The sequence below is a fragment of the Montipora foliosa genome, chromosome 9, assembly GCF_036669935.1.
Source record: "Montipora foliosa isolate CH-2021 chromosome 9, ASM3666993v2, whole genome shotgun sequence".
Classification (NCBI taxonomy): Eukaryota; Metazoa; Cnidaria; class Anthozoa; order Scleractinia; family Acroporidae; genus Montipora; species Montipora foliosa.
This window is the reverse complement of record NC_090877.1, coordinates 22,885,145-22,895,144: the sequence shown is the minus strand read 5'-3', so window position 1 is coordinate 22,895,144 and position 10,000 is coordinate 22,885,145. Positions and strand designations below refer to the sequence as shown.

General features: G+C 40.5%; 2 protein-coding genes across 2 annotated transcripts in view; both read right to left on the bottom strand.

The window, feature by feature from the left end:
• Positions 1-3,509: 3,509 nt before the first annotated feature.
• LOC137971571 (uncharacterized) lies at positions 3,510-4,007 on the bottom strand. The gene has a single exon (XM_068818378.1). The coding sequence runs from the start codon at positions 4,005-4,007 to the stop codon at positions 3,510-3,512; it is 498 nt and encodes a 165-aa protein (XP_068674479.1).
• Positions 4,008-6,028: 2,021 nt separating this feature from the next.
• Positions 6,029-10,000, bottom strand: part of LOC137969333 (sodium/potassium/calcium exchanger 3-like) — a 6,015-nt gene continuing 2,043 nt past the window's right edge. Inside the window, exon 1 of the mRNA XM_068815527.1 lies at positions 6,029-10,000. This exon is cut by the window's right edge and continues 2,043 nt beyond it. Within this exon, the coding sequence (XP_068671628.1) occupies positions 7,689-9,224 (1,536 nt within the window). The 5' untranslated portion in view covers positions 9,225-10,000 and the 3' untranslated portion in view covers positions 6,029-7,688.

Below are 10,000 nucleotides of genomic sequence, written 5' to 3'. Positions count from 1 at the left end.
AACAATCATTGAAAGCTAACCCTTGACTCTTTATCCGCGTTTTGAATGTATAATATGATGTATTTGTTCGTTAGATCTAACCCTCTGAGGTCCAATCGGTCAGTTTTGAACGCGAGTAATGGCGGACCGTGAAATTCAAAACTTCCACTCAAAGTAAACAGCCTTCGGATAAAAATCAATGCTCAAAATTTTGCCAGTCAGGAGTAATCAAACACATTTTCAAAACCTGAAGAAAAAAGGGGACATGATTTTCTTATCATAGTAGCGCTTTACCTATGGTGGCGAACTGAATCAGTCAAGCGATTTTTTCATGTTCAAAGGAGAAGACAGAGTTACATCTTCGTATTTTTTTAGTCTGAAAGGAGAGATTGTTCCACAGCCTCACTGACTTGGGAAACAACGAATTGTAGTAAGATTGCAATTACAGCACAAAGGTTGTTAGTGTCAGTTTGGTAACAACTCCAAATCATATGAAACAAGGCAAGGTAGGTGATTTCTCTTCTACATTTCAGTGATGACAGGTGCAATTTATCAGTCTCCTTGTATTCCACAATTACACATTGCAATTTTGATGTCTGCAGGCATTGATGGACAGTATCCCCCGTCGATCGGAGAGGAAGCTTGTAATTTGGCACTGTTCGCTGAATACTGAGAAGATTATTGTTGTCAATTTCACGCTTTCCCGATTTTTTTTTTTTTTTTTGTAATCGCGGTCTACACGAGCAATTTTTATGTGGCAATTTTTATTTGCTCCTGTACTGGTAGACGAGGAAATTTGGCCAATCTTTATTGGACAAATGTATTTGCTGAAAAGCGGGAGTGTTAGGCAGCGTTTACACGAACACGGTTTCATTTGTAACCGCTATCGGTTTTGATCCAGTTACACGTTCCGTTTACACGACACCGATCGAGACTGTTATCGAAACCGCGTCGATTTGAAACCGTTGCCAAAAGTGGAGCGTTTTCAAAACGATGCGGTTTCATCTGTCGTTTACACAGCGACACCGCATCGATTTCAATACTGTTATTATTTGGTGCGAAATTTGCATTGCTCAATTCAAAATAGTGAAATTAGCACGTAGTGGAGCGCTCGCTTATACCATCACGACTTGGATGTTCTGGCGAAAACGGTTTCCTGTAAGCCGTCGCTTCCAAACCGCATCGATTTTGACGCCCTTTCAAAGTCATGAAACCATGTCGATGTGAAACCGCGTTTTTGCCTTACCTTTTATGTGACAAATAAAACGGAAGGAAGGGGGGAGGGAGGCCAGTTGACCGGCACTGACTATACGGCTGCTATTCAAGTTCATGCTGTCTTTCTTTCAATTTCATTCATTGTTTAGCTATCACTTACATAAGCATTGATGAGTACTTGGATATGCCTACTATTGTTATTGCGCATACGTTCTGCGCATCTCGAGATACTCGTGTTTCCTATGCGTGGTGCTTACTAATACAGGGATATTTTGCGCGGTTTAAAACTATGCGGTGAAAGTAGAACTTAGCAAGTGCCCTTGGTATCCAAAGAGAAAATTGGGGGTAGCCATGCATTCTTCAGAGATAATTAAGCTTAAGATACATAACATACAAGATGCTTGCCATACATAACTTTGTATTTTAAAGCTTTTTACAAATATTGTTGATTAATTATCTTTCAAAAATGCGCGGTTACGCCCAATTTTCTTTTGGATTCATAAGCTGCGCAAAAATACCTTTGAATTAGTAAGCACCTTTTCTCCATTACGGTCGGTTGTTTTGCGGCTTAGCTATCAATAACTCGAGTGTTGATGTTTACTTAACAATAATTCCATGAGCGCGCGTTGGATATGAGATGGAATATTCGCTGTCATAAAATGTGTTAACGTCCCCCCATTAGGGTTGGTTTGCAACGCCAGATTACGCGTTTGAAAGGGGTTTAGGCAGCAGGCAATTAAGCACCATACATACATACATGACTTTATTTTATCGCCAATTTACAGAATAGCTAAAAAGTTAATATCTTCGAGAAAAGAAAAAGAAAAAAAAAATTACAAGTAATAAAATAACATTACTAAGCACTAATTACATATCTATTAAAGTGCTATGCAAGAATACAAAAATTTGATTCTATCAACGGAGTTGATAATGTAAATTGGCCACCGTACAGAGATTCTAAAAGCTGACTTTTCGAGCGTTAGCCCTTCGTCAGAGCGAATCCAGGGCTAACGCTCGAAACGTCAGCTTTTAAAATCTCTGTACGGTGGCCAATTTACATTATCAACTCCGTTAATAAAACCAAATTTTTGTATACTACTTTCCCACCGACGCAGCACCACAGTTTCTTTAGAAACTACCCCCTTCATTCATTTGCTATGAAAGGAGATGGTTCGTATTAAACGTTTAAAACCAGCCAGAGTGGAATCCATTCTAATGATCTCTGCATGGTGGAGAGTTCCAAGTTTTACAAGCAAAATACTTAAAAGAGTGAAGACCATAAGAAGTGGAAGCAGGTCTACACAGCGACAATACTATCAGTTCCTCTAAGAGAGTAGACCGTTGAGCGCAACGTTAATAATTATGTCCTTTAAGATACGCAGGGTAAAAATTGATATGGATACATTTATGAATCGTGATTAACATATTTTGTATGACTCTTAGATTGTAAAGTGATGTAACTGCTGCTCTATCTAACAGCTGACTGTATGTTGATTCCCTGTCATTAAAAACCACAGTCACGCAGTGCACGCTTATTCAAGGACCCAAGTTTTTCGCAATTCCTAGAGCTACAGAAGTACCATACTACAGAACACTACTGAAAATCAAGTGAAGCTATGATCTTCGCAGTTATGAACACAATTTTTACAATTGCGTAGAGAAGCCTGAAAAATTCAGGACTTCAACGGGGTTTGAACCCGCGTGACCTCGCGATTCCGGTGCGACGCTCGGAATCGCGAGGTCACGGGTTCAAACACCGTTGAAATCCTGAATTTTTCAGGCTTCTCTACGCAATTGTAGAAATTGTGTTCATAACTGCGAAGATCATAGCTTCACTTGATTTCATATCCGCAGTTCATACATGATTCATTTCATATACCATTTCATCATTAATACTGAAAATGTGGCAGAAACATTCAGTTAATTGTTGACTTTTTTGCAAATAAGCGGGACTTGCTTATCGAAATTTAATTGACTATCGATAGTCATTCCTAGGAGGTCAAGCGAGTCCTTAGAGGTAAAAGAGAACTAGTGATCATGCATTAAATCCTAGAATCATGGCATGGTGCTCGCTAGGGTTGAAAATCATTCCGTTTCCTGTGTCCCAGGTATTTGCCTTCCGCACTTCGCGATGCATACGCGGGCCAAGGGCGATAGGATCAAAATCCGAGTCATATAATTGCTCGTCGTCTGCATATGCATGAAGCGTCACTTCTTTGATGACGTAGAAAAGGTCATTTAAGAAGATACTGAAAAACATCGGTCCAAGTACACTTCCTTGTGGTCATGGTACACCTCTTCTTACAGATTTCCAGCTAGAGTATGCATCGCCAACTTTCACCCTCTGCATCTTGCCGCTCAAGTAACGCGCAAGCGCTGCCGTTCAAACCATAGGCGACTCCATAGGCTGATAGTTTGGCAAGCAACAGCGCATGCGGTATGGTGTCAAAAGCTTTTGACAGATCCATTGACACTACATCCACCAGTTCCTCCCTATCTCCGCTAGCTTTCCAATCTTCAGTCAGCCGCAGCAATGTTTCACAACTGTGGTATCGTCTATATGCTGAGATATAGTGCGATAATAACCCCTGATAGAATGCTTGCAACTGGATGGAGAGCAGCCTTTCAAAGATATTATTCAAACAGAGCAGAACGGTTACAGGCTTGTAGTTAAGTTTATCTGTCTCATTGTCCTCTTTGAATACAGGGGTAATTTGACCCATCTTTCCACCTTCGGCCTTGAAGGATAACGCCCTTGTACGATTGCATTGTTGAGGATTTTTGTAACTGGCCCCGCTATGGCGTCTTAACATTCTTTTATTAAGCGCGGGGGTAGCATGTCATGACCACGAGCTTTTCGTACGTCAATACTTGACAACAAATCTTCTACTTTCGTCTTATTTGGGGGTAAAAACTGACTCGATCGCTTTCTTGCTTCAGGTTATTGTTCAGTCGAATGGTTTTTATTCTTGGATGGTTTCTAAAGTTTTTTCCATGGTCGCGCTCTTTAAATTAACTTCAACAACCATCTGCAATGTGCACAAAGTGCTCATTAAATAGCTCTGCTATTTGGCATTTGTCAGTGAAAACAGCATCTTTTTCTATAAGTGTGATATCATTCGCTTGTTTAGAGCTGCTAGAGTGTAGTAAGAGCTAGTATGTCTTCCAAAATTCCTTTGGGTTGTCTATCTGCGCCTTTTTATAAAATAATTCCCTTGTGGCTTTGAGCCTTAATGAAGTGCATGTGTTTCTTTGTGTTTTGTAACGTTCATAATTACTGTCTGTTCTGTCCCTTCCGAATATCTTCCACAGCCTATTTCTGTGGCATATCGCCTTACGCCATTCCTCCGTCATTTAAGGAACTTGATTGCCCCGCACTTGAAATTCCTTCAACGGCGCATGTTCATCGAGAACCTCCGTAAAAAGTGTCTCGAACACAAAGAGCTTGTCATCTATGTCGTCAAAAGTATCCATGATACCAAAAGGAACAGTATGCAAATCAACTAAAAACATGTCACGATCAAATCATAATTTATTGATTACCGAAAATAAATTTCAGTTAATCGATAACTCTAGTTTGAGCTTTGTCCTATGTCCAGTGATTTTCACGTGCAACCTCTTGTGAACTGAACTTATGATCTATTCATTGTTTTTTTGGCCAAGAAAGCCTTATTAAGTGCCATGTTGTTAGATATCAGTCAATCATTTCAGTTACACATATAACTTATCCATTAGTTCACGGCATTATTATTGTATGCAAGTTACCAAGAGTCACAATCGTTTTCTGCGTCCTCCCATTGATATCCCTTTCACTTAAAAGTTTCAACTTGAGACAATGATATGACATCTCTTTAGTTAATTCTTGCACTTAGTCTCTAAAGTCAGTAGTGTATTTTCAATAAAAATTGGGAATGGGGATGAAGTGCTCCTCTCGTCACACTTTCTCTCCCATAGACTCAGCACTTTGTACTCCTTGGGACGCCCACGATTTTGAGGGGAGACTCAACTCCCTCCCCTATATCAGTCTGTGCACCTTCCATATTTACCCAGGAATGGTCACAGTCGGCCGTGGGAGGAGGGCAAAGGGCTCACGGTTGACTTTCATTGATACCAGACCCGTAGACGTTAAATAACGTGGCTTTACCTTTTTTCGCTAAGAATGCATGCGTGACTACGTTGTCGCTGACTTTCTGTGTGATGCGTGAGTGCTTCTGGGATAACTATGCAGTATGCGAGTTTCGGGCTTTCAGACCTTTAAACTCGTGTTTTTGCATGTATAATAACCTACATTGACACGCTGAACTTTTAAGCCAGTGAGTAAACGTCGTCACTTTTTCGAAGATCCAACCCCCTGAGGTTCAAATGACTTGTTTTCACATCTTAGAATGCCCTTGGACGATGGGAGCCTGGGTCAAGCTTACGGATGACCGTGAACGATGGGCTATCTTGGTCAAGTAAGAACGTTGCTGAAAGCGCGGGAACAATTGCGCGTGGACTTGCGCGTGTAAGTCGCGATTGCTTTTGGTTTTCCTTTTTATTGGTTAATAAACTGGCGCGAGATTTTAAAACAACCACTAAGCATAGCAATTGCAATCGCAATCGCGCAACTACTTTCAACAGTAATTTGAAAACTGCTCTATTCGCAACCAAAACAAAAACTAGGTCTGATTGTCAACCTAGTTGCACAGTGAACTGTAACTTTAGTTGTTCCTTGATTCAAGCACCTTATCTGAACATTTTGATTGCAAGAATTATCGGGTTTTAAGTTATTCTTTAGTAGGAGCGAAGGCCGTAGTTCCGTCTAACAAACACCACACCCTGAAGTCCACAAACCTAAACCAACAACTTTACTTCTCAATAGAAAATGGAAAATACAAATTCCGCCGAAATTAAATTGAAAAGGCAATTCAGAGATTGCGGAAACTTGTGTTGATATCAATAGGTTAAAGAAAAGATACTAAGCTAACATCTTATTAGTACGTGAAGTTAAAAAAGTAAGATTGAGTACAGTCGTTAATTTTATAACCTCCTTCAATCTCGTCTCTATGAAAGGTACTACTTTCAACTTCCTATTTTATTCTTTGCAGAGAGCCAATAATGATAGGATATGAGGTCCACTGTAGAATTCCAATCCAAGGAATGTCCGCAGTATTACGTACACGAAACCCAGATACTGGTACAATATAAATAATGAAGAAAAAGAAAGAAAATAGCGTATTAATTGACACCATGTACAAAAACGTGAACCACAGTTAAGATATCTTCAATTAAAATGTGGATATTGCCACCATTAAAAACACCATTCACTTTTGGTGTAAATTATTAACATTAATTTTTGCCCTGGGGGCCCAGAAAAGAAACTTGTTTTAAGCCGGTAAAATGTAAAATCGACTCCCTTCGGAAATACCAACTAATTAACCTTTTGAGAAAATTTGGAACTCTTTCTCTTGACGTTAAGCGGGCCAAAAACTTTAAATTGCAAGTGATACATAATCATTTAGCATTAATCATAGGACAATGAAATCCACGATTTCAACCCGAGCAACTGGCTAAACTAAAACAAAACAGGGACTTCGTCGCCCAATCTTTCCGTAACAGGGAGTGGGTTGGGTTCTTTAGCGTTCAACAGGGATTGCGAATACGTCACGGTGTTCAGTGAGACGGAACATGCAGTTTATTGTCCTTATCCGAGAAAACTGTTGAGGCCTTTGACGGATATCATCGATTTTAAGACCCTGAGTTTAGATCCAGCTATGGACCGATAAGATAACCACTTTCCGAACACCACCATTTTCTGAACACCACCGCCTTTGGTAGCGCTTACAAGTGGTGAGGTGATTTATCTAGTACATGGTGCTAACATGAGGCCAGCTCCGCACCAACTGTTATGAAGGCCTATTCTCGATTTGCACCCACGTGACACGGCCGGCATGTTGGATGGCAATATAATACAATTTTGCACAATAATAAAGTTTCGTTCCCAGCGGAGACACAGGTTATTGTTCTTGCCATCCAAGATGGCCGCCGTGACGTCAGATGAAAACCATCAATTTATCAATGTCAATTCAAAATAACCCCCCTCCATTGCGCTGCCACGAACTTTACATTATATACAAACGGCTATTAATCCGCAAAAAGATCTATGCCAAAGAAATGTTTACCAACTCAGTTCAAGATGAAAATTAATGCTACAGTTCATGTCTATTTGGGCAACAAAACTTCTTTGAGGGCAGACAACCTTTTTCGCACAAAGGTTTATAGCTTTCAAAGTTCACGGCCCCTTTGATACTTGCCGCTACACAGGGTATATAACATTTATCCGACAGGCGTCGGTTGTTCAAAAGGTGGATGTCTTTATCCCCTCGATAAATCCCTATCCAGTGGATAAACACTGGGAAAACCAATTGTGTTTCCAGCGGATAGCGCTATCCACCCTTCGAACAACTGGGCCAGTTTCCTATTTAAGTTTTTGTTAGGTCCATGATAAAATTATTTCATTCGTGGCAGGGTGGTAGGCTGAAATTTCCAAAGAGATTCAGCTCGAAAAGAGTAGCAACAGCAATAAACGCTACGTAAAGCAAAAGAAAAATCGTTCCAAAGCACTTATTTAAATACCATTTGTTCACTGCTACACAGAGAATAGTGACAAGTACTGTACCAAATAAAGATATCGAGGTGTAAAGGATGCTACCACTTAAAACACTAACATAGCCTCCCAAGTCAACTATTGTTGTTTTAAGAAGCCAGGGGAGTCCCAAACATAATAAAATGTCAAATACATTGCTGCCTATTGTGTTAGATACAGCCATATCACCATCTCCTTGCCGTGCAACAATCAAGCTTGATATTCCATCGGGCACACTGCTCCCAGCTGCCATGAAGGTCAAGCCCATGATGACCTCTGGGATACCGAGAGTAAAGCCGATTATTGACACCATCCAAACCAAGACATAAGAGAGAACTGCAATCCAAATCACGGATGCAAAAAAGGAGACAAGGAACCATTTCTCCCACCTGTTCTTACGACAGTCAGGAATTGTAACATAAAACAAGCAGCTTAGGGGTAACGCCACGAACCACAAGATGCGTGACACAAGGCCCTGAGGAATAGAAAAAGGTGAATTGTTTTGGTTAATAATTTCAACCTCCTGATCTTCCTCGTTTACGTTGTTATCACGTTCTTTTGCCTCCTCCCTGTTATTGGCATTTAGTTCAATGTCTGGGGTTTCTTGATGGTATCCAGTCAGTTTCTGAAAGTAGCCTTCCAGGGCTTGGTTGTAGTACATAACAACGACGTACATCAAGTACATGACGACCAACACCAATGCCTCATACCAATGGACTTGCTTGTCGTGCGAAATGGCGACCAGCGCAGCTATGCTTAGCAAATAACACACCGAGTCACGCGTCAGAGGCCATTGTGACAAACGAAGTGTGGACCCAGCGAACAGCCCACATACCCCAACGATAAAAAGAATATTAAACACCGCCGAACCAACGATAGTCCCGATACCAATGTCGCTCTTTGTAATAAAAACACCGATGACAGAGGTAAATAATTCAGGAGCAGAGCTTCCCGCGGCCATGAACGTGGCACCAGCAACATTAGAGTGCATGTGTAATTTGTCGGTGATCTTTTCAAGCGTAGGAACGAAGTAATCATCGCATACCAACGCGAGACCACCGAACATGTATGTCGCTAAAAGGAAATGAAAAACAACGCCGCCTTGCTTCTGCCGCTGGTACTGTGTCATGAAATCACCGGGAAATTCATCAATGGACGGTTTGACGCAGTTCTGCGGTGGATGCTCCACCGACATCACTTTCAGCTGTACTTCCATTCGTTGATGTATTGTGCTTCGGTTTTCTGAAAGCTCGACTGATCTCCTCGCTCGATTAAAAGTAGCATCGTGATTGTTTTTCTGTTGAAATACATGTCTGATTGATCTGAAGAACAAACTTGGGAAGACGAAGCCAGTAACAAGAAAAAGTATCCCAACACGGGCAAGAAACTTCTTATCTTGTTTCATTCTGATTAGAGTCTCAGTTTCCCCTTTCCCTGTGTATACACAATCATTATTTGATATGCGATGAATATGCAAAAAGACAAACACAAAAGAAAAAATTAACGTATAAACAATGGCTAAAAAGAAAGGGCTATTGTTTTGTTAATACAACGAAAAGAAGCCTTCGAATACGAAAACAACGTCTCTCGCACAAATGTTTCCATTCCCTCAATCTTCGCAAGCTTTAATATTTCCCGACCTCGTTTTCACTTTTGCCCACTGAAATTCTAGAAATACATTGTATTTTGAAAGATAGAGAACAAAATTTAATAACCAGGTTAGAGATGCGCTGGCCAAAGAACGTTTGATGCCAGAGCTACAGCCTTACAATTAATCATCGTGTGCAAGGGCAATTCCACGAACCTTGCTTTTCGAAGATTACAAATAAAACAAATTAAAATATAGCTTGAGGGCTTTTGCGATCAAGAATATACCCTCAATATCTTGGAGACAAATATATGAGTTTCTCGTAACACTCCTGTGTTACTTCCTTGTTAAGGAAAATGCGCCAGACAGTACTGTCTTTAAACTCTGAAACTAGTTGACAGTTTGGCGAGTAATGCTTCCCACCTTTTTTGACGCAGCGCTGTGATAATTTTGCACCTAAAATAGCAGTGGTATAATAACGCACAAAACCGCAAAAATTATAATAAAATCAAGTGATGAATTTCCTTTTCAAAAAGAGCAGTATTTTAACATTTGAAACTTGTTGGGGACGTGTACAATGTATTTAGAGAGTT